At 43.1% G+C, this 27,733-nt stretch overlaps 1 protein-coding gene and 1 non-coding gene across 2 annotated transcripts; both read left to right on the top strand.

The window, feature by feature from the left end:
* The first annotated feature begins 162 nt into the window (after positions 1-162).
* On the top strand, positions 163-26,582 carry LOC134656028 (exocyst complex component 5). The gene is made up of 15 exons (XM_063511544.1): positions 163-263; positions 3,227-3,358; positions 3,845-3,952; positions 6,724-6,921; positions 7,747-7,995; positions 8,676-8,771; positions 10,006-10,127; positions 11,447-11,674; positions 15,496-15,655; positions 16,220-16,360; positions 17,186-17,274; positions 18,244-18,433; positions 21,676-21,832; positions 23,980-24,152; positions 26,419-26,582. The coding sequence occupies exons 1-15, from the start codon at positions 231-233 to the stop codon at positions 26,512-26,514; spliced, it is 2,172 nt and encodes a 723-aa protein (XP_063367614.1). The 5' UTR covers positions 163-230; the 3' UTR covers positions 26,515-26,582.
* Trnaa-agc (transfer RNA alanine (anticodon AGC)) lies at positions 25,751-25,823 on the top strand. The gene has a single exon. It is a non-coding gene; the product is annotated as a tRNA-Ala (tRNA).
* Positions 26,583-27,733: the final 1,151 nt, after the last annotated feature.

Here is a 27,733-nt window from a genome sequence, read left to right as displayed (position 1 = left end):
ATTGTTACTTGTTCTTGTTACGGTCGTTTATCTCTTTCTTATTTACGTGAACGAGCGAGATTTACATATCGAAAATGTTGTCTAATTACATATTTTGCGTATCCAGTCATATTGAATAGGTCACCGTCTCACCGTTGTGCCTCCCATTGCAAGGAATGTAATAAATATTTTTCGTTTTCCCTTAATTTAACGTTTTATAGATTTGTGCGTGATTCTACTAAACATTCAAGATGATGAACCAGTATATAAAAGAGTTAGAACAAGTAAGTAGAAGAGTATAACATATTAACTTTCAAAACTTCAATTATTGTGTGTGATATAAACTCGGTTGTGATTTTTAGACATCATTACAATTCTTTTATCCTATTTTTTCTTTTACTCATAGATTCGTGTCTAGTCTCGATATAATTAGCATTTCAGCAGATCTCTCAGATAATATTTTTAGGTCATGTACTTACGTACCTACATGAACTTGGACTTAATAATAGATAAACATGAGTATTTTTGACAACTTACTTTAACTGTTTCTATAGAAACGTAAGTATGTATGTTATATGTAAGACACTAGTTAGTTATTGCCAGTGAACGCATATAAACCATGGAAGTATTCTGTCCGCTCAATTATGACCCAACGTAAAGTATTCGATTGTAGGCGGTGCTTACAGAGTGTTCGATTGGCAACTTCAGTGCGGCCGAGATGACAGTCAGTGACGGATGGCTAAATTGGTTTATAAAAACTACGTTTTTTTGTAATTAAAAATGTCTTCATGTGTCGTGAAGTGGTGCAGAAGTTGTTTTAGTTCATATCAAGGACAGTGGAATCACTTTTCACTTGTAGTAAACAGATAACTTCAGTAAAATTTGGAATAAACATGACGACATTTTTTCAATACTACCGTGCTAAGCTAAAACGTAACAACTGCATACGACTTTCATAACAACATACGACTTTTTAAATTGCGAGGATAATAGGGATGGTTTTATGCCAAATGAAGTAGACTATTTTATTAACTTATGATTGGTTTAGGTATTTTCTATATACAGTAGAATCCGCTTATAATGACATTGAAGGGAAGTAACAAACATGTCATACTAAGCGGATGTCATATAAAGCATAGTTGATAAACTTTTTATTTTATTTTTTCCAAATTAATCTCAAACAATTTTGTGAGAGATGAGTTTTATTAACCTTATACCAATTATCAACTTTCACCGAGAGTAAAAACTAAAACAATTTAAACGCCACAGACGTCCTCGCAGGGAAAGATGTGGGGCCGGCCACGAAAACCAGCGAATTTGTCAGTATAACCGGACATAATTCCATAAAAATAGTATTTATAGGTCGAAGTTATCTTATCCGACTTTGTCACAAAGAATTTCATATGAAAACCAAACTTCGCACAGTAATTGCGTCATAGTAAGCGGTTGGTCAGTATAAGCGGAGTCATAATAAACGGATTCCACTGTAATTATAAATGTAGTAATAAATTCCTTCTTACAGATTTGTATTTTCCTTTTTTATTTCATGAGATGGAGCTATAAAAAAACTACCTAGTTATTTCAAATTAATAATCAAATTTGGTATTGTCATTTTACATTACTTTCCATTCAAATTCCCACAATATGCTATTCGCAGAGAACTATGGAAAAAAGCTGTCCAATTAGAGAGACATGAAATTGAGTGGATGCCTGGCAAGATATATAATGTTCTATTCATGAGATAACCCGTGAGATAATCATATCCGGTCACCTATATGTAGATACATTTTTTTCTATCACGCTTTCACTGAATTAATTTAACAAATACACACATTATCTCAAAATGTTGATCATTTTAATCCACCCTCTACTGTCACATATATGCAGGTTCTCTCTCAAGCCATTTCCGTCAGTAGAAAAGAGCGGCGAATTTAGAAAATGTAAGCGCGCGAACGGTTATGGTCCCATACAAAATTGTAATTATGCGCCTTTTTCTACTGACAAACTTGCTTGACCGGCTATATACATATAAAATATTTCCATTGGAACTGAAAGTGGGGATTTATTGTGACTCCGCCTGTTCAAATGTTTTTGACCCGATTCGTGTACCTACCCATGTAAATTTTGCAGGCTGTATAGCCTGTCCGATTTCTAAGATCAAGTTCGCCATACATTTACTATGGCGTACTTGATCTTAGAAAAACGGACAGACTATACCAGTACGGCTACCATCAGTTTGGCACTGACAAACGCCGTCGAGAACGTAATTTACTTTCTATACATCTCGCTCGTACTCGCATATTAGTGCAAACGAGATGTATAGAAAGTAAATTACGTTCTCGATAGCGTAAATGTCAGTTTTGACACTGTCAGTGACTCATGGTACGGGCTCTGAACGTGACTTCGCACTGCCATACAGATTGATAATAAAATATACAAAATATTTATTATAGCGGAATACATTTATACAACAATGAATATTTAATTATGTTGAGTTAGTCTGTCATTTAATTTCATATCAACATTTTAACTAAGTAGTTATCTTTTAATCTGCATTAAATTATTATACGTGAATTATTTGACTGGTTCTTCAATGTATGGCATAAACCTATCCCTGTCCAAGTCATATTCTAATCAAATATGAACCGCGAATTCTCAGCGGCCAGTACGTACAGCAAGAAGGTTATTAGCGGATTAATGTCGCTGATTGGTAGTTATTGACATTATATGCATTTCATCTACACTTAGCTGTGTACGTTAGTGTAATAGAGACAGGCTCTGTAAACGTATCGTCTTATTTAAATGTAGGCGTAATTGTGTATGTGTGCTAATTTGGCCCGAGAATTTGAACGGTAATGTTCCTAAAGGCGGTTTCCAGTTATATGCTTTCACTGGTTATTGCACATATTAAATTGATTACAACTTTTTTAAGGTTTCAAACTAAGCCTTATCAAACCTACTAAACTACTACACTATTCTGTAGTAGGTTGAGAATAACCACTTAATTTCCCACAAACTTAATATCTATTACAATTCTGTAATCCGTTTGAATTCCTGTAATGTTGTAGGTTTGCATATGCCACTTGCCTTGTTACTAAAGTTAATACAAGAGAAAGCATAGCATCTTTTGGTGGCCAGTCTTAAAAAGAGTTGTACTTTCTACTTTATAATAACATAATCAGTATGTACGCTTATTTGAAGTTGTAGAAATAAACATTTTAGTAATTTTATAATTAACATTTCACAGGAGCCATTTGATCCAGACGAGTTTGTAGAGAGAATGGTGAGACGGAGCATGCAGGAGTCGAGACTCAAGGACGATGAATTTGACCCAGAAATGATACATGACATATTCACTCAGGCAATACAGGATTTAAAGGTTTAACTATTTTACAATGCCTTTCATTTATATTATAAAGTTTCCCTCTATAAAAATAAAATAAAATAAAAAGCCTTTAATTTCTCAACATCATTACACAAAAAAAATATGAAAATTTACAAAATAAATAAAGATAAAAAGAATGTATGAGAACCCCTTTTTTATAGGGTATAGGCCTCCTCCAAGGTTTTCCAGAGCTCTCTGTCTGAAGCTGTCATTATCCAGTTTGGGCCAGCGACCGCCGTGAGGTCGTCTGACCAGCTTCCCTCTCTATATCTAATAATAAATATACGAGTATATGTATATACAGCAAAATTATATTATTTATGCTTCCTATTCCTAAAATAGAAAAGAATAAACAGCAAATACAAATATCTTAGGTTTTAACAGGTTTAAATTTATTTTTATTATCAACTCGGATTAGCATGAAGCGTTGGTAACTGAGCGTCAAATCAATTTTGCTATAGTATTATCTAACATTGGCAGGTGCTGCAAGAAAGGCAAGAGAGGAAATGCGCAAGATTGGAACAGTCGGTGCAGGAGGAGGAGAAATTATACGGAGCCAAACTAGCGGAGATCATGGAACAGCACACTGTGAGTTTTCCATCATTTGTATTTTTAACCCTATGTTTGTTATGGGTATTCTATGTTTGACGCCAATGTCCAGGGGTCGGACAAAAAGTGCGGATGACGTAAAAATGACGTAATCTTGCACACAGGATGATGTTTGAGTTTGTATTTAAACTTCCGTGTGACATGTAGTAACAAAGTAGTATTAATGAAGTAACAAAATAATCGTAAATAAATCCATGGAATTAATAATACAGGTGCTAGGGTGATGTAGTGAATAAAATAAATTTCACGAAACTTGTTACCATAAGGTATAATTATTTGAAATTAGTTAGAACACTTAGAACAAGTCTTTGGGATCCTCAGATAAATAGGTTTAATAGTCAAAAGTGGGAACAGTAGGTAAGATTAGTAAAAATAAAAAAAGATAATTTGATGTTTTTATACTTTTATAGCTAAATTTTAGCTAAATATAATCATGAAGATACAATAGCTAAACAATAACGAAGTCAATTTATTGTTCATCTGATTGACAATGTGTCAGTCAAAAACGTACTTACTCATTTCAAGTGGCGATATCGTTTAATAAAGAGGTTGATAAATGATAAGTGATAATTGTTTATGAAAATCAAAAATACTATTTGAAATCATCCTATAAGTGGTTTGACGTCATCCGCACTTTTTGTCCGACCCCTGCCAATGTCTGTCTGTGGCATCCGATATTGATACGTTTTTTACGTTAAAGCGAGTTTCCCTGCAATGGTTCTTAGCTATATTTGATATAAATCGAATCAGTAGTTTGAAAAGTATCAGCTTTTTCTCAAAATGATGTAGGGCCTTTTTGTCATAAAATTGATTTTTTGGCCTATAGAGTTTTTTGGCATAAAATGTTTTTTTTTGGCATATAGAGATTTAATTTTTTTATTTAATTTGTGTATTTTCATTTGATATTAAATAGTAGCTTTATGGTAAAGGAACACATAAGTAATAAGATACAAAATATAGCTAATATACTAAAATCACTGACCTGGCAGATGTAATTGAAAATATTTCCACGATATCTGCAGTAAATCTGTCACCGTTAAAACTTTCACTAGACTCAATTGCATGTAGTTATTTACAATACAAGTGCGGAAAAGCGGAAATTCGAAACGAGTTGCGAGTTACCTATTCGCACATGTGTCGTAGGTACAACGTTTTACAGTACATATGGCACTTTAAGGTGGTTCGATTTTCATACAAAATTCAATCGACTTTCATTAAGTAACTACATACTATTACTACATAAATATTTCCGCATTTATCTTCTTTCGAATATTCATTTTCGCTAAATGATTAGGAAAACAATGTTTCATACAGAAATCATGCAAAAATCATAGTTAACTTTTCACCAATTTTACGTATGTGTGCGTCACAAATGTCGTGTACGGATACATTTGCGACGTTGCCATACCATTTCCGACGTTGCCGGGCTGACCACGGCGTGAATTTGAAGTGCCGTCATGTTTAGTGCAATTTTGTTGACCTACCCGATTTTGTTGAATGAGTACCCGAATTTCGCCAGCTTAGCTAAGAACTATCATGGTGCGTTTTGTAAACAGTCGCTTTTTTGCTTACAAACGAAAGGTTCCCGGTTCAATCCCCAGTCATTGTATGCTGGGACATAACTTTTTGTATTTTTTTTTTACATCTAATTACCATACAAATCCTAAAAACTAGCCCAAAATTACATAAAAACAAATTTCTATGTAAAAATTGTCAAGTGCGAGTACTTTTGACTGATAGTAACAGTCACAATTACTATTAACCAATGATTTTCAGGTAAAACTACTTTTGACCAACATGCTCAGTCAAAAGCAGTTTTGCCTGTTTTTGTCGGTTAAAAGTAGTTTTACCTGAAAATCATTCTTTTGACCAGTTCACACTTTTGACAGCGACATATATAATAATTTCTCGTTAAGATAACACAAAAAGGACAAAAATAACCAAAATGAAATTATCTACTCGCACCAGTCTTGAACCCCAATCCTCTTGCACGTGTTTCCACGAACATACCGTAACGCTATTGCAGCATGACTTAAATTGTCTACTACAAGCATCACTGAAACACTGTTTGCATGTGTGAGTTATAGTAGGAAAAAGCATGACAGCAACACTCCGTCGACTTTAAAGGGTAGTTTCTGCACAATGAAGTATTCAATGTCTATTTTAATAGTTCAATATTTACTTAAAGAGTTCGCTAAACATACTTTTAAGTATACAAATACCAAGACCATTACACAAAAAAATAAAACATGAAATTTTGCGAAAGTGGCGCCATCTAGCGAGGGTTAAGCTTTGAGTAACCTAGTCGAACCACCTTAAACTTTCGACATACGCACGAAAAGTGCTCATTCCCGCACTAGTTCGGGAAAGTAGCGCCATATGTACTATAAATTTCATTGTTAATCCGTAAATTCTGGTTGGTACAGCTGTCCCCAAGGAGTTGTTTTGTCCTGTTCCAGTGTATGGTTTTTGGTATTTAACATACCTAGTTAATTCGTTTTTAAAGTTAAGGGTAGTTGAGATTGAAGACTTAGCATAGCTACTTAATTCGTTTTTAAAGAAGGGTAATTTTGAAATTGAAGACTATTATGGGTAAGGTATAAAAAGAAACTACACTTGGCGGACGGGCCTCTTTGGTTGTTGAGCCGTGATAGCGAACGTTCATGAGACGAGATTACTGTAAATTGGAACAAGACAAGAAAATAAATGGATAAATATCTTCAAGGGTGTTGTTATTTTTTTTACACCAGCACTGCGTGAACGTGTTCAGCTCGCTCGACGAGCGCATGTCCCGGTGCGGCGGGCGCGCGCTCGACGTGGGCGAGAAGCTCGGCGCCGCCCGGGCTCCGCGCGCGCGCGCCGCCGCCGCCCGGGACCTGCTGGCCCATCTGGCACACTTCCTCAGCCCCGGACCGGTGCATACTGAGCTATTCAACGACCCGAGCAAGGTACGATATAACATGGATATAACTCTCTTATGGACGCATATCCCTTCGCGGCGGGCGAGCGCTTGACCCAGGCGCTGCGACATCTCGCGCATTTCTTGAGCCACGGGCCCGTGCATACGGAACTATTTAACGACCCTAGGGTTCCCCTTATGCAATACTTGCATACAGAACGATGAAGACATCTTTCGCTGCGAAAACAAACAATTCACTCGCTGGATTGAAGGAATGGGCTAACTAAAAAGTCTTACTTCATCCTCAATACCTATGTTCGTGATTTTTTCTAACGAGCCAAACTTGTTTAAACAAGTTTAGAATAGATGAAGTTCCTAAGTAAGTCCGATGGCTCTCCGATGGTAGAACGCTGGAGTATCGATCCAGAGGCCGTGAGTTCAAGTCTAGCCCAAGACAGTAATTTTTCCACTTTTAAATTTGTTCCTAAGTGAGGCCTCAAGATTACTATTCACATTTTTGGCAACCGTATTATGATCTAAAAAAAAGCGCCACGATTTTTTAAATCTACTGTCTGAACCCACTGTACCTCATAGACTAGGAAACCTCTAGACGGAGTTTAGAGCAATTATTTCATGAAAACGATGCTGCCAAAAATACTGGGGTACGGGGGACGAGGTGAGCGAGTTCCGTACCGTGATTGGTCCGTTCAAAGACACGGACGTCACACAAATACACTTTTACTCGAAAATGGAGTAAAACTACCGTATATTTGTGGCAGAGGGGGTAACGCTACTATACTCAGTCTAGAGGATGTCTTGTCTGTGCTGTACTTTAAACATGTTTCCGAAAACTATCAAAATCGACATATTTCAGCTTAACGACGCGGCCGACGTCATCCAAAAGCTTCACACCATCGCCCAAGAATTACCACCCGACAAATTCGAAGTGGCCAAGAAAAAAATCGAAGCCAAGTACGACGAGATAGAACGCAACCTCATAGAGGAGTTCGTGAAAGCGCAGAATCAAGGGGACATGGCCAAGATGAAAGATATCGCTAATATAATGACCAACTTTAAAGGTTACTCGCAGTGTGTTGATGCTTTTATAGAGACCAGTCAAATGGTGAGTGGCCTAGTTTAATAATGTGACACTTCCGTTTGTACTTTATAGTTTATGAACTAAATACAATCGTCTATAGTGTTAACTGACAAATTCTAAACCTTATTGCAAAGACATAAAGTCCACTAATTCTCAGTTAAAAGTGCTACAGTCAACTAGTAACGCTAGTAAGTATTTTCTTTGAACTTTGTAGTGGTGTGTCAAGATGATAAAGAAAACATTTATCAGTGTAACAAGCATCTGCTACATGCAAAAAAGGCCGTCCCTATACCCTAATCCCCTTATTCATAAAACTTAACACATCTATGTATTTTTTTTTCTAACAAACACAAATATTTTAACTTATTTTTTAGGTTAACTGGAAGAGATCCCTTAAAGGGATAAGTTCGCCTTTGTACTAATGACGAATGTTATTTTTCCTGTATTGTTCTGATTTTTTGTACAATAAAGTGTTTTACTACTACTACTACTACTAATTCAGTATCATATCAGTCACTAAGATATTTGTGGGATTTTAGAGTAGACCTAAGACAGTCGTTTATGAATTACTGACACCAAAAAGATATTTGTGGACTGTGATCACCTGATCACCAAAGCCACAAAATGTGTTTTCAAAGTAGACTTAGCCATTGAATATTATAGTAATAAATCGTTTGACTGATGACTAGAATATTATCTTTCAGAACACCCTGATGGGCAAGGATATCTTCTCTTCTGTCCTACCTCTCTGCAAGAAGAACTACAACATCATCAGCGTGGTGTTCTCCAACCCGGAGCAGGTGAGGTCTAAACGTGTTACAAACGGTAACACAACGATCAGGGTAGGCAATAGGGTAGGTAATTCTTATACTGAATATGAAACACCTACTGACATGACATAAATTTATTAATTTCCGCTACCTAAAGGTTGTCTGGAAGAGATCGCTTTTTGGCGATAAGACCGCCTGTTGTTTAACCTCCGTTTATCCGTATTGTTTTCTGTAATGAGGTGTGCAATAAAGAGTATTTGTATTGTATTGTAGGCAATAGGGTATTTGACGACCAGTCAATACAGTTTCTTTTTTCGAACTGTCAAAACGATTTTGCTACTATGGAATTAATGTGAAACACTAGCATGTGACGTGACGTCACAATCAAATTACCTACTCTTTTTACTTTTATACGTGTTTTAAAATATAAATTGTGTCTAAAAATAACTGCTGTGTACCGTTTCTCTATTAATATTCTGGTGTTTTATTTCATGCATGGTGTAGATTTATTTATTTTAAATACAGCCAAATACCCTATGCGCATGTGACTCCTACGAGGTTGCAGCGTCCATTGGCTGTGGTGTACAACTGGACACTTCCCATCTGATGCACTGTATCCTTGTTTGCAACCAATGTGTTATAAAAATGTGTGTTATGTATACCCGTACGGTAAATTAAAAGTTTCAATAGATTATCAAATTTGCACGCTGTCAAGCGTGGCTCACTCCGCGATTTCGTCGCGTCGCAACAAGTACCTACAACATGAATCTAGTATTAAACTGGATTGGGCATGAGTGGTGGGGATAACTGACAGAACGGGATAGACTTATGTATCTTTCAGTAGGAGTAGCAGCGAAAGCGCTATTATTGTTTGTCCTTGTCACAGTCTCGCATTTTTTTCATTCCCCACCGTAAATTAGTATGGATGATTGGTCGAATTTATTTGTTGCCCACCATAACAAATAAATTCGACCAATCATAACGTCGCATTGCGTATGTTTTGTCGCTCACGGAGGCACGCGTAGACCACTTCTATAGGATGCTACCTTCTATGACCTTCAAGTACATCCGTCCCACACCAATTTTGGTGGCTAGCCATAGGCCGCGCGTGGCGCTTGCGCCACCTAGCGGTCATATCTGTCGTAATCGTAACAGACGCGTTTTGTTAGAGAGTGAATCTTCTGTACCTAGTATTATTATTTATTCTGTGACGCTGTTCATACAGCGCCATCTAGATTTGTTCAATTACCTCTTCCTCCAACAGGTGATGAGCAAGTTCGTGCTGAACATCTTCCACCTGAAGCTGCAGAAGTACATTCAAACCAAGCTCGCGGACAAGAGCGACGTCGAGAAATACCTCAGGAACCTTTATGATATGTATACAAGGTTAGTTGTAGCACAGGGCGGACACGCCATACATCAAAAACCGGCCAAGTGCGAGTCGGAACGCGCACGGAGGGTTCCGCACCATCAACAAAAAATAGAGCAAAACAAGCAAAAAAACGGTCACCCATCCAAGTACTGACCCCGCCCGACGTTGCTTAACTTCGGTCAAAAATCACGTTTGTTGTATGGGAGCCCCACTTAGATCTTTATTTTATTCTGTTTTTAGTATTTGTTGTTATAGCGGCAACAGAAATACATCATCTGTGAAAATTTCAACTGTCTAGCTATCACGGTTCGTGAGATACATACAGCCTGGTGACAGACAGACGGACGGACGGACAGCGGAGTCTTAGTAATAGGGTCCCGTTTTTACCCTTTGGGTACGGAACCCTAAAAATCATTTGCGTTTATATGTGTGTACACGGCGGCACGTCTGTACACGCGTCATTATGTATGTGTGGGTAAGTCGCTTTACTGAGAGGACGCCAGAAGTCCGCCAGATTCATGTCGCGGCCAGTCGCGGGGCGAGGTAATGCGAGTCGGGGCGGGGCGGTGCGTGGCCGTTCTGTATGATTATACTATTACTTATTCTGTGGTTGTAGTGAGGAATTCATTGTTTCGCACCCCCTTTCTTTTCGGTTTCTAGTCATAATTATCATCATCATCATTATCAGCCTACTAGAGTCCACTGCTGTACATAGGCCTCTTCTATTACACGCCATTGAGCACTCTTGCCAGCCGCCGCAGTCATAATTATAGGTATCCTAAATTCTGCATCATTAAATAAAGATAGTTTATTATTCAAGTAGGCATATTACAATGCGCTTATGATGAACGTGAAATAAAGCTACACCGGCTCTAACCCTACACCTCTGGCTCGAGAAGATTTGAATCACCACTCAATTGGAGGAGGGTATCCCAATATGGCACCGGTCATAAACTCGGCGGGACACATCTTTTCAAAACAATACATCTTATAACTAACATCCATTACGAGTAAATTAGATAGGAGCGCGAGCGGCTGTTCTCAAGTGGTACTCAATTTTTTATTTAATCGTATTGCATAGTGTTATAAGCAGAAACCAAACAACTATAAATATATATTAAGGCCTCGTCAGTCTTCAGGAGGTCCATTGGCATAGGCATAGCGCGTAATGGGGCAATCCTTGCTAAAGCACAGATACTTTCCAGATAGATTTTCGTTCATTGACGTCTTTAGCGACCAAAGGGTTAATCAACAACTACATATGATTGTGTCAGCAGACCTCAAAGTAAAGACTGAATAGAATCTAGACTAACGCGTTTTTTTACCTTTCCAGCACCCAAAGAGCTTGCGACGACCTAGTATCAGCTGGTTTCATAACCGACTCGGGCAACACCTCGCCCGGCTCTCTCCGGCGCTCGGCGCTGGTGAACGGCGCGCTGGCGGGCGCCGCCGACGGATACGCCGCGCTCGAGTGTCGCCGCCTCCGAGCCTTGCTGTCCAGCCTGCTGCACGCTTACTACAGCGACAAGGGGCATGTCAAGCGGCAGATACAGGGCACGGGGTGAGTGCTACACACAGGTATCAGCTGGTTTCATAACCGACTCTGGCAACACCTCGCCCGGCTCTCTCCGGCGCTCGGCGCTGGTGAACGGCGCGCTGGCGGGCACCGCCGACGGATACGCCGCGCTCGAGTGTCGCCGCCTCCGAGCCTTGCTGTCCAGCCTGCTGCACGCTTACTACAGCGACAAGGGGCATGTCAAGCGGCAGATACAGGGCACGGGGTGAGTGCTACACACAGGTATCAGCTGGTTTCATAACCGACTCGGGAAACACCTCCCCCGGCTCTCTCCGGCGCTCGAGTGCCGCCGCCTCCGAGCCTTGCTGTCCAGCCTGCTGCACGCTTACTACAGCGACAAGGGGCATGTCAAGCGGCAGATACAGGGCACGGGGTGAGTGCTACACACTGGTATCAGCTGGTTTCATAACCGACTCTGGCAACACCTCGCCCGGCTCTCTCCGGCGCTCGAGTGCCGCCGCCTCCGAGCCTTGCTGTCCAGCCTGCTGCACGCTTACTACAGCGACAAGGGGCATGTCAAGCGGCAGATACAGGGCACGGGATGAGTGCTACACACAGGTATCAGCTGGTTTCATAACCGACTCTGGCAACACCTCGCCCGGCTCTCTCCGGCGCTCGGCGCTGGTGAACGGCGCGCTGGCGGGCACCGCCGACGGATACGCCGCGCTCGAGTGTCGCCGCCTCCGAGCCTTGCTGTCCAGCCTGCTGCACGCTTACTACAGCGACAAGGGGCATGTCAAGCGGCAGATACAGGGCACGGGGTGAGTGCTACACACAGGTATCAGCTGGTTTCATAACCGACTCGGGAAACACCTCCCCCGGCTCTCTCCGGCGCTCGGCGCTGGTGAACGGCGCGCTGGCGGGCGCCGCAGACGGATACGCTGCGCTCGAGTGTCGCCGCCTCCGAGCCTTGCTGTCCAGCCTGCTGCACGCTTACTACAGCGACAAGGGGCATGTCAAGCGGCAGATACAGGGCACGGGGTGAGTGCTACACACAGGTATCAGCTGGTTTCATAACCGACTCTGGCAACACCTCGCCCGGCTCTCTCCGGCGCTCGGCGCTGGTGAACGGCGCGCTGGCGGGCACCGCCGACGGATACGCCGCGCTCGAGTGTCGCCGCCTCCGAGCCTTGCTGTCCAGCCTGCTGCACGCTTACTACAGCGACAAGGGGCATGTCAAGCGGCAGATACAGGGCACGGGGTGAGTGCTACACACAGGTATCAGCTGGTTTCATAACCGACTCGGGAAACACCTCCCCCGGCTCTCTCCGGCGCTCGAGTGTCGCCGCCTCCGAGCCTTGCTGTCCAGCCTGCTGCACGCTTACTACAGCGACAAGGGGCATGTCAAGCGGCAGATACAGGGCACGGGGTGAGTGCTACACACTGGTATCAGCTGGTTTCATAACCGACTCTGGCAACACCTCGCCCGGCTCTCTCCGGCGCTCGAGTGCCGCCGCCTCCGAGCCTTGCTGTCCAGCCTGCTGCACGCTTACTACAGCGACAAGGGGCATGTCAAGCGGCAGATACAGGGCACGGGATGAGTGCTACACACAGGTATCAGCTGGTTTCATAACCGACTCTGGCAACACCTCGCCCGGCTCTCTCCGGCGCTCGGCGCTGGTGAACGGCGCGCTGGCGGGCACCGCCGACGGATACGCCGCGCTCGAGTGTCGCCGCCTCCGAGCCTTGCTGTCCAGCCTGCTGCACGCTTACTACAGCGACAAGGGGCATGTCAAGCGGCAGATACAGGGCACGGGGTGAGTGCTACACACAGGTATCAGCTGGTTTCATAACCGACTCGGGAAACACCTCCCCCGGCTCTCTCCGGCGCTCGAGTGCCGCCACCTCCGAGCCTTGCTGTCCAGCCTGCTGCACGCTTACTACAGCGACAAGGGGCATGTCAAGCGGCAGATACAGGGCACGGGGTGAGTGCTACACACAGGTATCAGCTGGTTTCATAACCGACTCTGGCAACACCTCCCCCGGCTCTCTCCGGCGCTCGAGTGCCGCCGCCTCCGAGCCTTGCTGTCCAGCCTGCTGCACGCTTACTACAGCGACAAGGGGCATGTCAAGCGGCAGATACAGGGCACGGGGTGAGTGCTACACACAGGTATCAGCTGGTTTCATAACCGACTCGGGAAACACCTCCCCCGGCTCTCTCCGGCGCTCGAGTGCCGCCACCTCCGAGCCTTGCTGTCCAGCCTGCTGCACGCTTACTACAGCGACAAGGGGCATGTCAAGCGGCAGATACAGGGCACGGGGTGAGTGCTACACACAGGTATCAGCTGGTTTCATAACCGACTCTGGCAACACCTCCCCCGGCTCTCTCCGGCGCTCGAGTGCCGCCGCCTCCGAGCCTTGCTGTCCAGCCTGCTGCACGCTTACTACAGCGACAAGGGGCATGTCAAGCGACAGATACAGGGCACGGGGTGAGTGCTACACACAGGTATCAGCTGGTTTCATAACCGACTCGGGAAACACCTCCCCCGGCTCTCTCCGGCGCTCGAGTGCCGCCACCTCCGAGCCTTGCTGTCCAGCCTGCTGCACGCTTACTACAGCGACAAGGGGCATGTCAAGCGGCAGATACAGGGCACGGGGTGAGTGCTACACACAGGTATCAGCTGGTTTCATAACCGACTCTGGCAACACCTCCCCCGGCTCTCTCCGGCGCTCGAGTGCCGCCGCCTCCGAGCCTTGCTGTCCAGCCTGCTGCACGCTTACTACAGCGACAAGGGGCATGTCAAGCGACAGATACAGGGCACGGGGTGAGTGCTACACACAGGTATCAGCTGGTTTCATAACCGACTCGGGAAACACCTCCCCCGGCTCTCTCCGGCGCTCGAGTGCCGCCACCTCCGAGCCTTGCTGTCCAGCCTGCTGCACGCTTACTACAGCGACAAGGGGCATGTCAAGCGGCAGATACAGGGCACGGGGTGAGTGCTACACACAGGTATCAGCTGGTTTCATAACCGACTCTGGCAACACCTCCCCCGGCTCTCTCCGGCGCTCGAGTGCCGCCGCCTCCGAGCCTTGCTGTCCAGCCTGCTGCACGCTTACTACAGCGACAAGGGGCATGTCAAGCGACAGATACAGGGCACGGGGTGAGTGCTACACACAGGTATCAGCGGGTCTCATACCCGGTCTCATAGAGCGTATCCGACTCTGGCAACACCTCCCCCGGCTCTCTTCGGCGCTCGGTGCTGGTGAACGGCGCGCTAGCGCTCGACTTCCCACGTTACTTTTACCTAAATACAGAAGCCTCATGTGACATAATGTGTTGCGCTTTAAAAATATGTCCCTTTCAGGTAATCACTAAAGTACAATTCAAAGTGTCATTTGGCGATTTTAAAAACCATCACTATATAGTATAAAACAAAGTCGCTTCCCACTGTCTGTCCCTATGTATGCTTAGATTTTTAAAACTACGCAACGGATTTTGATGCAGTTTTTTTTTAAATAGAGTGATTCAAGAGGAAGGTTTATGTATAATTTGTTAACCCGTGCCATAGAGAAAAAAATACATAGAGTGCTCACTCCATACATCAGTTTTAGTACTGCTACTTGACAATAGATGTAGCACCGACCGGAAAGTTTTATTCTGTTGAGATACGACTTTCCGGTCGGTGCTACATCTATTGTCAAGTAGCAGTACTGATAGTTCCGCTACTCGATGCTAGATGTAGACACTGAAATTAATAGTCTGAACTGATGTATGGAGTGAGCACTCTTGTCTTACTATATTTCTCTATGCCCGTGCGAAGCGAGGCGGGTCGCTAGTTTATTATAAAAATCTAGACTATCTCCAGATTCCAAGAACTTCGTCGGGATTTGCAAGCCGTGATCGGGACCCGAGCGAACATCAACATCGCTCAGATCGAGAACTACGGCGGCGAGACGTTCCTGAGCGATGCGCTCGTCAGCCGGATGCTGGCCGAGGCGAAGACTTCCTTCACCAGGTGCAAGACTGTAAGTACTTAAATGTTTTGCTAGACAAAAAAAACTAATAAAATATACCCCACAATATTTACCTAGGCAAATGTTAGCAAAGAGAGAACCTTTGGCCTACACTTCAATTTCAATATTTAACAAATTAACACATAACAGTGAAAGAATGAGGGTCAAAGTCAAATGGCGTTCTAACAGTTTTAATCTTTTGTCAAAAGATGGCAGTGAATTTACTGTGGCTACATAATTTACTTTGACAACCCGCCTCTATTTTTGATGTTGGTCTCTCTTTTACAAACTCTTTAAAAAAACTTAAGTCAGCAAAATTTTCATCTCAAAATGTTAATAAATCCAAAAAAATTAAAGAGCTCGTTATTCGTAGTAGCAGTTCTTATACTCCTTTAGACTTGGCCGCCAATACTAAGATTTAAAGTAAGCCGTTGAGTGCAGGATAGTGAACAGGGACATATTGTACTTATAAGTTTAGTTGCCTCGACACTACCCTAGGTTGCCGTCAGAGGCCGTTTTATGAGCAGAATGGTGTTTACATTAGAATGCTTCAATAATGTGCTGTCACTATTTCAGTTATGTACTCCTAACGAGCTGCCAGGCACCACGACTGCGCTCTTGGACGTGCTTATACAACACTTGTTGGTCGAGCATGTGGACTACGCGCTAGACCTGGGCCTGCAGTCCATACCCATCGCTGAGAGCAAGTCCCCGATGGTATCGATTTCTGCCCTTTTGTGGACAAATTTGGCTATGTCAATGCCTTTTTGGTATGCCTTTTTAGGGTTCCGTACCCAAAGGGTAAAAACGGGACCCTATTACTAAGACTCCGCTGTCCGTCCGTCCATCCGTCTGTCACCAGGCTGTATCTCACGAACCGTGATAGCTAGACAGGTGAAATTTTCACAGATGATGTATTTCTGTTGCCGTTATAACAACAAATACTAAAAACAGAATAAAATAAAGATTTAAGTGGGGCTCCCATACAGCAAACGTGATTTTTGACCGAAGTTAAGCAACGTCGGGCGGGGTCAGTACTTGGATGGGTGACCGTTTTTTTGCTTGTTTTGCTCTATTTTTTGTTGATGGTGCGGAACCCTCCGTGCGCGAGTCCGACTCGCACTTGGCCGGTTTTTTATCCCGATCTCGGCTATTTCCTCGGAGCCCAGTCTCAGCTTTCTTCTGCACGGTCTTTGGGAGCCAAATCGCCAGTTATATGTTATCGTTTCTCTACGTAGAACCATATTTTTTTCTCTATGGTAGAACTATTGCATCGAACAGTGCCAAATTTCTTAAAAAAAAAGCAAGACATTTGTTATTTTCTGGATAATTGTCTGTTTAGTTGACTACAAAAAGATAAGTCGGGCTATAATATCGGCGAGATATTTTATAAAAGGGCCGGTAAAAGACTTCGATTAACATGAGATCCCATTTAGACACTAAAGGTACAATTCTTGGCGTATTTTTATTTCAAATGTGTCAAACATCAGTACAAAAATACTACAAATTGGGATAATTACAGTTACATATCTTATTTTACAGATTTACTTCTTTGACACGGTGAAGGAATGTAACAAAATAGTAAAAATGTTTGAAGAACATTTTCAAGAATCCGTGCTACCTTGTATGAGGTAAGCATCGTATTTACTAGGCAGTAAATAAATGCATTTATGTTTACCTAGATTAAATTTATTTTTTTGTTACTAAAATATACACGATTTCCAGAGTTACTCCTCACAAACGGTATGTGTTAATAGTTATCACAGTTTTCTGTAATAACCTTAACAACCTTTGTTTCTTGTGAATGGGTTTTCGCTTATGTCTAATTTTTAAATCATTTTTGTATTTTACCCGCTACAGACCTAAGCTTAGGACCCGCTATCGGCCCTATCGCAAAATATTTATTTTGGAATTTATCTATCTCATATCTGTCTCTTAATTACTGAAACACTGACAGACGTTTGGAGATAGACGAATTCACAAAAACTGATTTCGCAGTTTGGCAGACAGTTGACATTGAACTTTTCCATGTCCTAATAATTATTTTTTCGCCTCATGCGGCTCGTACAAGCGACATCATTTTTAAATCCTTTTATTTGAAAGATAATTTCGCTTTGAGTGTTAAATTACAAGCTATTGCGGACCGGGCAGATAGGTCTTATCTCACGACATTTGACAAAATCTTTTAAGACACTGCGCCCTAAAAGCTCCGCAAAGGGGTTTTGTAAGATAATATAGTTGCTTCTGCTTCCTAGGAATCCTCTAGACGGAGTTTAGAGCAATTATGTCATGAAACCGATGTTGCCAAAAATACGGGGGTGCGGGGGGACGAGGTGAGCGAATCCCGTGCTGTGATTGGTCCGTTCAAAGACACGGACCAATCACGGCACGGGATTCTGACACTTTGACTCGAAGATGGAGTAAAACTACCGTATATAGTGGCAGAGGGGGTAGCGTTACTATGCTCAGTCTAGAGGATGTCTTGTCTGTGTTCGTGTAACATCGCCCTGCTACGCGTGTTTTGGAGTGTATCGTGATGTTCCGAGTGCGACAAAAATATTACCCTATCTTTTACCATAACTTAAATTTGTATTTCACAGTTCCACGGCTAAACAGACTGAATGCGTGAACAAGAAGACCACTATAATGGAGCAGCTGGAAGCTAAACTGGACGCGGGGCTCGAACGAGCTATATCGGCCATTGTTGGTTGGGTGAAGCTGCATCTACAGACCGAACAGAAGAAGTCAGACTTCAAGCCGGAGGGGGACGTGGACACCCTGGCGTCGCCTGTAAGTACGACATCCATCTTTGTTTTATCTACTCTTGACGCTCGAGCGAGCTATATCAGCCATTGTTGGTTGGGTGAAGCTGCATCTTCAGACCGAACAGAAGAAGTCGGACTTCAAGCCGGAGGGGGACGTGGACACCCTGGCGTCGCCTGTAAGTACGACATCCATCTTTGTTTTATCTACTCTTGACGCTCGAGCGAGCTATATCAGCCATTGTTGGTTGGGTGAAGCTGCATCTACAGACCGAACAGAAGAAGTCGGACTTCAAGCCGGAGGGTGACGTGGACACCCTGGCGTCGCCTGTAAGTACAATATCCATCATTGTTTTATCTACTCTTGACGCTCGAGCGAGCTATATCAGCCATTGTTGGTTGGGTGAAGCTGCATCTACAGACCGAACAGAAGAAGTCGGACTTCAAGCCGGAGGGGGACGTGGACACCCTGGCGTCGCCTGTAAGTACAATATCCATCATTGTTTTATCTACTCTTGACGCTCGAGCGAGCTATATCAGCCATTGTTGGTTGGGTGAAGCTGCATCTACAGACCGAACAGAAGAAGTCGGACTTCAAGCCGGAGGGGGACGTGGACACCCTGGCGTCGCCTGTAAGTACGACATCCATCTTTGTTTTATCTCCTCTTGACGCTCGAGCGAGCTATATCGGCCATTGTTGGTTGGGTGAAGCTGCATCTACAGACCGAACAGAAGAAGTCAGACTTCAAGCCGGAGGGGGACGTGGACACCCTGGCGTCGCCTGTAAGTACGACATCCATCTTTGTTTTATCTCCTCTTGACGCTCGAGCGAGCTATATCGGCCATTGTTGGTTGGGTGAAGCTGCATCTACAGACCGAACAGAAGAAGTCAGACTTCAAGCCGGAGGGGGACGTGGACACCCTGGCGTCGCCTGTAAGTACGACATCCATCTTTGTTTTATCTCCTCTTGACGCTCGAGCGAGCTATATCAGCCATTGTTGGTTGGGTGAAGCTGCATCTACAGACCGAACAGAAGAAGTCGGACTTCAAGCCGGAGGGGGACGTGGACACCCTGGCGTCGCCTGTAAGTACGACATCCATCTTTGTTTTATCTCCTCTTGACGCTCGAGCGAGCTATATCGGCCATTGTTGGTTGGGTGAAGCTGCATCTACAGACCGAACAGAAGAAGTCAGACTTCAAGCCGGAGGGGGACGTGGACACCCTGGCGTCGCCTGTAAGTACGACATCCATCTTTGTTTTATCTCCTCTTGACGCTCGAGCGAGCTATATCGGCCATTGTTGGTTGGGTGAAGCTGCATCTACAGACCGAACAGAAGAAGTCAGACTTCAAGCCGGAGGGGGACGTGGACACCCTGGCGTCGCCTGTAAGTACGACATCCATCTTTGTTTTATCTACTCTTGACGCTCGAGCGAGCTATATCAGCCATTGTTGGTTGGGTGAAGCTGCATCTACAGACCGAACAGAAGAAGTCGGACTTCAAGCCGGAGGGGGACGTGGACACCCTGGCGTCGCCTGTAAGTACAATATCCATCATTGTTTTATCTACTCTTGACGCTCGAGCGAGCTATATCAGCCATTGTTGGTTGGGTGAAGCTGCATCTACAGACCGAACAGAAGAAGTCGGACTTCAAGCCGGAGGGGGACGTGGACACCCTGGCGTCGCCTGTAAGTACGACATCCATCTTTGTTTTATCTCCTCTTGACGCTCGAGCGAGCTATATCGGCCATTGTTGGTTGGGTGAAGCTGCATCTACAGACCGAACAGAAGAAGTCAGACTTCAAGCCGGAGGGGGACGTGGACACCCTGGCGTCGCCTGTAAGTACGACATCCATCTTTGTTTTATCTCCTCTTGACGCTCGAGCGAGCTATATCGGCCATTGTTGGTTGGGTGAAGCTGCATCTACAGACCGAACAGAAGAAGTCAGACTTCAAGCCGGAGGGGGACGTGGACACCCTGGCGTCGCCTGTAAGTACGACATCCATCTTTGTTTTATCTCCTCTTGACGCTCGAGCGAGCTATATCAGCCATTGTTGGTTGGGTGAAGCTGCATCTACAGACCGAACAGAAGAAGTCGGACTTCAAGCCGGAGGGGGACGTGGACACCCTGGCGTCGCCTGTAAGTACGACATCCATCTTTGTTTTATCTCCTCTTGACGCTCGAGCGAGCTATATCGGCCATTGTTGGTTGGGTGAAGCTGCATCTACAGACCGAACAGAAGAAGTCAGACTTCAAGCCGGAGGGGGACGTGGACACCCTGGCGTCGCCTGTAAGTACGACATCCATCTTTGTTTTATCTCCTCTTGACGCTCGAGCGAGCTATATCGGCCATTGTTGGTTGGGTGAAGCTGCATCTACAGACCGAACAGAAGAAGTCAGACTTCAAGCCGGAGGGGGACGTGGACACCCTGGCGTCGCCTGTAAGTACGACATCCATCTTTGTTTTATCTCCTCTTGACGCTCGAGCGAGCTATATCAGCCATTGTTGGTTGGGTGAAGCTGCATCTACAGACCGAACAGAAGAAGTCGGACTTCAAGCCGGAGGGGGACGTGGACACCCTGGCGTCGCCTGTAAGTACAACATCCATCTTTGTTTTATCTACTCTTGACGCTCGAGCGAGCTATATCAGCCATCGTTGGTTGGGTGAAGCTGCATCTACAGACCGAACAGAAGTCGGACTTCAAGCCGGAGGGGGACGTGGATACCCTGGCATCGCCTGTAAGTGTCCAGTATCGCATGGTCTATATGCTCAAATGTGTATTTGGCATATGTTATGTTGTCATGTGCCACTTTCTGACCCCATTAGTAAGCAGGTAAGCGATGTGCGCACCGCGTAGGGCGCGCGCGATGGCACGTCATGTCATGCCAGGTACACATCATCAAATGACGCTTGCTTAACAGTATTTCATTATTTTAACATTTCCAAAAGAGTGATCGATCTGAAATCACAAACAACTGTTGTTTTCGAGCGGACCAACGAGTCCGGTGGTAACTTTGAAAGCGAACGCAGCCGACGCGCACGTTAGAGGGTAGACCGAGCGCGGTCTACGCAACTTTGACAGTGTCAACTTTGACACCCATCCGCTATCTTCAGTTACCCGTGAACAAGATGTATGTAACTGCGTCGAAATATCGGGAGCTCGAAAACAATACAAAAGGTAATCACGGTTCATATCCCGGTCGATATAAGTCTAGTGAAACTAACCGTGAATCATTCAAAACTGTAATAATTTTATTGTTGTCAGGCATGTCAATCCGTGGTGTCGTACCTGAACAACGTGATGGAGAAGATCCACTCCGGGCTAGAGGGTGACAATCTGCAGGCCGTGACCTTGGAGCTGGCCATCCGTCTCCACAGGGTCATTTATGAGCATCTGCAGAACTTCCAGTTCAATTTCGCAGGTATCGTATAGATGTATATACAGCATCACTACATAGTATAAAACAAAAGTCGCTTCCCGCTGTCTGTCCCTATGTATGCTTAGATCTTTAAAACTACGCAACGGATTTTGGTGCGGTTTTTAGGGTTCCGTAGCCAAATGGCAAAAAACGGAACCCTTATAGATTCGTCATGTCTGTCTGTCTGTCCGTCTGTCCGTCTGTCTGTCCGTCCGTATGTCACAGCCACTTTTCTCCGAAACTATAAGAACTATACTGTTGAAACTTGGTAAGTAGATGTATTCTGTGAACCGCATTAAGATTTTCACACAAAAAAAAAAAAAAAAAATTTTGGGGTTCCCCATACTTCGAACTGAAACTCAAAAATTTGTTTTTCATCAAACCCATACGTGTGGGGTATCTATGGATAGGTCTTCAAAAATGATATTGAGGTTTCTAATATCATTTTTTTCTAAACTGAATAGTTTGCGCGAGAGACACTTCCAAAGTGGTAAAATGTGTGTCCCCCCCCCCTGTAACTTCTAAAATAAGAGAATGATAAAACTAAAAAAAATATATGATGTACATTACCATGTAAACTTCCACCGAAAATTGGTTTGAACGAGATCTAGTAAGTAGTTTTTTTTTATACGTCATAAATCGCCTAAATACGGAACCCTTCATGGGCGAGTCCGACTCGCACTTGGCCGCTTTTTTTTTGAATAGATAGAGTGATTCAAGAGGAAGGTTTATGTATAATTTGTTAACCCGTGCGAATCCGGGGCGGCGAGTCGCTAGTAATTAATATTACGAACGGTAATTTAGAACGCACGCACGTATGCACTTTATTCTTTTATCCAGAAATGAATAGGTTTTTAGAAAACATAATCCCCCTAATGAGGGCGCCACTGTCGGTGCCCTGTTATGGGGGAAGGTGTCAGCTTTAAGCATGCGTTCCATTCGGTTCCGTGGCTCTAGAGCAGCGGTCGGCAACCTTTTAGCAGCCAAGGGCCACATAGTAGTTAACGAAGTTGACGCGGGCCGTACTTTGTTAATATTTATTACTTTATCAGACATTGTCGTCTGTCAATATTACATACAAAATAGCCAGGGAGGCTCTCGGGCCGCAAGTGACAGGTTCACGGGCCGCAGGTTGCCGACCGCTGCTCTAAGAGTTATAGCATTTTTAGGGTTCCGTACCCAAAGGGTAAAAACGGGACCCTATTACTAAGACTCCGCTGTCCGTCCGTCCGTCCGTCCGTCCGTCCGTCCGTCCGTCCGTCCGTCCGTCTGTCACCAGGCTGTATCTCACGAACCGTGATAGCTAGACAGTTGAAATTTTCACAGATGATGTATTTCTGTTGCCGCTATAACAACAAATACTAAAAACAGAATAAAATAAATATTTAATTGGGGCTCCCATACAACAAACGTGATTTTTGACCGAAGTTAAGCAACGTCGGGCGGGGTCAGTACTTGGATGGGTGACCGTTTTTTTTTTGCTTGTTTTGCTCTATTTTTTGTTGATGGTGCGGAACCCTCCGTGCGCGAGTCCGACTCGCACTTGGCCGGTTTTTAGGGTTCCGTAGCCAAATGGCAAAAAACGGAACCCTTATAGATTCGTCATGTCTGTCTGTCTGTCTGTCTGTCCGTCTGTCCGTCTGTCCGTCCGTATGTCACAGCCACTTTTCTCCGAAACTATAAGAACTATAGTGTTGAACCTTGGTAAGTAGATGTATTCTGTGAACCGCATTAAGATTTTCACACAAAAATAGAAAAAAAACAATACATTTTTGGGGTTCCCCATACTTTGAACTGAAACTCAAAAATTTTTTTTTCATCAAACCCATACGTGTGGGGTATCTATGGATAGGTCTTCAAAAATGATATTGAGGTTTCTAATATCATTTTTTTCTAAACTGAATAGTATGCGCGAGAGACACTTCCAACGTGGTAAAATGTGTGTCCCCCCCCCTGTAACTTCTAAAATAAGAGAATGATAAAACTAAAAAAAATATATGATGTACATTACCATGTAAACTTCCACCGAAAATTGGTTTGAACGAGATCTAGTAAGTAGTTTTTTTTTATACGTCATAAATCGCCTAAATACGGAACCCTTCATGGGCGAGTCCGACTCGCACTTGGCCTGTTTTTAATTTTTATAACAGGGGCCATGGTAGCGATCTGCGACGTGAAGGAGTATCGGTCGGCGGCGTGCGGACGAGGCGCTCGTGCCGCGCCTGCGCCCGCGCACTCGCTGTTCGACGCGCTGCACGCGCTGTGCAACCTGCTGCTCGCCAAGCCAGAGAACCTGCACCAGGTGTGCGAGGGGGAGACTCTAGTGAGTATACCAGTTAAAATTTATGTAATTATTCATTAGGGTTCCGTACCTCAAAAGGAAAAAACCGGCCATGTGCGAGTCGGACTCGCGTTCCAAGGGTTCCGTACATTAAGTCCGACTCACGCGTGACTGCACATTTCTAATAGGTTTTCCTGTCGTCTCATCTGTTATTACTTAAGCTTTGGATTCCTCCGAAAACGGTGCCGTCATATTACGGCCGCTATATAGCGTTGACTGACGTCACTAGAACGTTGTCTATATAAACAAGATGGCGCGGTTTCCTAGACGGCGTTACGTTACGTTGATTGTCAACGTAACGTAAGATGACGGCCGTCATGACGGTGTCGATAGTTTCGTGAACGTTTTATTAGATAGCGGTGACGCCATTTTGAATAAATGACACGAGATTTTAATAAATGATTCCGTACTACAATTATTTTCCTCTTCTGATGATATTTCATCCTCCAAGTAAATTATAGATGATCAAGCAAATCTTGTCAGTAGGAAAAGGTGCGAAATTCAAATTTTCTATGGCATGTTATCCCATCGCGCCTACATTTTTCAAATTTGCCGCTTTGACCTTGGTGGATGACGGTGTGTTATGACGCCGTGGTACTTTCCACATGTCGCCACCGTAAAGACGGCCGTTTTTGCGGCCGCTATATGACGGCCGTCATATGACGGCACCGTTTTCGGAGGAATCCAAAGCTTTACTCTTTTTGGTGCGTTCCAAGATACAGGCACAGCCTAGTTTGGGTCTACCGGACACCTTTTGTGCATGCTACTGTATTTTTAGTTACTATCTATAAATTTATTCTTATTCTTATAATATAAGTACTGAAACACGCCCAACCTTTCAATAGAAAAAAACGCGAAAGTGTATTTTAACGTTATTAACGTCAAAAACAAACTGCGAGTGCCTAACATATAACTTCACAGTTTCACACGTCAAATGTGTTTATTGTTCTACAAAAAAAGGGGGTTCAATTATATTTGATTTTTCTCAATAAAATCTACATAAATGCACAAAATAAATAATAGTACTAAGTACAGAAGACTCACTTTCTAACAAAACGCATCTGTTACGATCAGCACAGATATGGCCGCTAGGTGGCGACAACGCCACGCGCGGCTTATGGCTTTTTCCCAAAATTGGGGCCGAACGAATGTACTTTTAGCTACCTGTAGCAAAGCGACGAAATCGCGGAGTGAGACACGCCTGATAAATGTAGATATATTTAGTCGGAATTGTAAAAATAAGTAAATAGTGATTATACATATTCTCTGGTAATATTTTGTAACGTTTCTCTTGAAGGTTAATGAAGAATACTGTATTTTGGTTACAGATTATAAGAAACTAAAAATAACGCCCATAAATATTTATATTCTGACCCCAAAATCCGCGAGTAGAATCATAAATGCCTCACTAGATGGCGCTACCGTGACGTAATACGATTTGTAGTACGAGTATCACTAAATAAACTCAAAGACACCTTGATAACGAACATAATATCATACAAAACTTATATTACTGTTTGAACTAAAATATGTGATACCTATATGGCTTGGAACCACCAATTTCGTCGGCTTTCTTAACCGGGGGTGTAGCTCAGATGGTAGAGCGCTCGCTTAGCATGCGAGAGGTACGGGGATCGATACCCCGCACCTCCAATGTTATCTTTTTGTATTTTTTTGTCATATTTTGTTTTATTTTTTAATAAAAATATAAGTAATAAGATTGACATATTATTTTGAGAGAAAATAATTGACACCTAATTATCAGTTAAACCACAGAATAACTAAAGAAATAATGATATTTTACCGTTATAATACTTTCAGATATATTTTGTTGTATTTTTGGAATGTATGTATTTATTAAAAAAAAATTATCTGGGTTCTTTATTTTAATTTATTTAAAATTCGTATCACGGGATACGATATAGATATTATTTTATTGTCAAATCAGTACAAATTCAATAATTGTTATTCATTGTTGACAAATAGATTAAGATCAAGCAAAGACAAGTAAAAAGTAAAGACTGTTAATCTCCAAACTGACCAAAAAGATTTTTTGTAGATAATCACGGAACGTGTATTTGTGTAACACTATGCCGGTTCACTAGATGGCGTTGATTTTATTTATAATTATTTTTTGCCTGTGACCTAGTGATGCCATCTCATCTCATCTGATGTGCCGAATTATATTTCTCTGCTTACCCTGTCATGCTCATTATCAGATTTATAGTTAATGTTTTTTTTTTCACAGGCCGAGTTGGACCACTCGATCCTGCTGAACTTCATCCAGCTACGGTCGGACTACAAGAGCCACAAGCTCTCGAGCTTCCTTAAGGGGCTGTCGTAACTTAGTTCAAGCTAGTAGGGAGTAGGGTAAGATCGGGATAAGGAGCCCCATTTTACAGAGCTACATTCTTTGTTGAAACTTTTAGCCCTGTGTAATGGAACCATACATTATAGCGTTTAGTATTATCGGGTTCGTTAGTTTTTACATTAATTTTAATCATACGTACATGTAATGTACCTATGTAATATTTTTCTACCTATACTGAAGACATGTTCACAAAATTCTATTTCAGTTTGAATAAGTATCTTGGCACATGTACAGAGTGCAACATATAAAATTGGACATTTTATCGTAACCACTCTTCCACTTCTGAATCCAGTCAGAAGTGGATAATCATGATGTTAAACGCACATTTGCTACCTAAGTTAAGAAATATCAGATAAAATTATATTATACTTTTTATTATAACCCATACCTACCCTACTTCCGGAGACAAGTAAATAATAACGACTGTTAAATCTTTATAAATTGCGCCTTAATATTGTTGTAGATGGCGCTACTGGAAGCGGTTCCATGCATAGAAATAGCACACTGCCTTTTGAGTTCTCAGAGCCTTTTTAAGGTAAAAGGAAACCTTATTTTTTACCACGTCGATGGCATACAAGTTACGAGTTTTCGATTTGCTTGATTGTTTAAGCAGTTACCGTTGCTCGTGGACGGAGGAAACTCTAATACTATTATCTATTCTGGGCGTGGCACATGCCCAGTAGATGGTGTTGGCGTCGCTAGTATATTTCTACGCCTGAAAACTTTACCCACCATGAAGTTATATTTTTTAAACTGGAGCGAGTTGTCACTTTTTTTGCCATACTAATTTGAACCTTATCACCGAGACAGAAAGTTGTTCGTACCAGACTAGAGAAAATGGTCCACTTGAGATAGAAAAACCCGAGCCCTGTGTCTCACTCGCACATGTTGCCAATGTTAAAAAGATACCATTGTGGTAGAAATTATATCAATAAACTACTGAATTTAATTACCTTCTTATACAATTTTACTGCTATATTCAGACTACAGTTCCGATATCTTTTAAGTAATTTGTAAATAATTATGATGCCAATATTATTAACTAACTAAACCAAGCGCATACACAGCAAAAAAAACTAAATGTTAGTATGGTAGAATTTGTAGTAACTTTAAATATTAATTGGTATCCCCAACTTGATGACATTTCTTCAAAACACGTGAATGCGAAATTTCTTAAAAATTGTGAAGAAAT

The sequence above is a fragment of the Cydia amplana genome, chromosome 17, assembly GCF_948474715.1.
Source record: "Cydia amplana chromosome 17, ilCydAmpl1.1, whole genome shotgun sequence".
NCBI classification, from domain to species: Eukaryota; Metazoa; Arthropoda; class Insecta; order Lepidoptera; family Tortricidae; genus Cydia; species Cydia amplana.
This window is presented reverse-complemented; position numbering and strand designations above follow the sequence as displayed.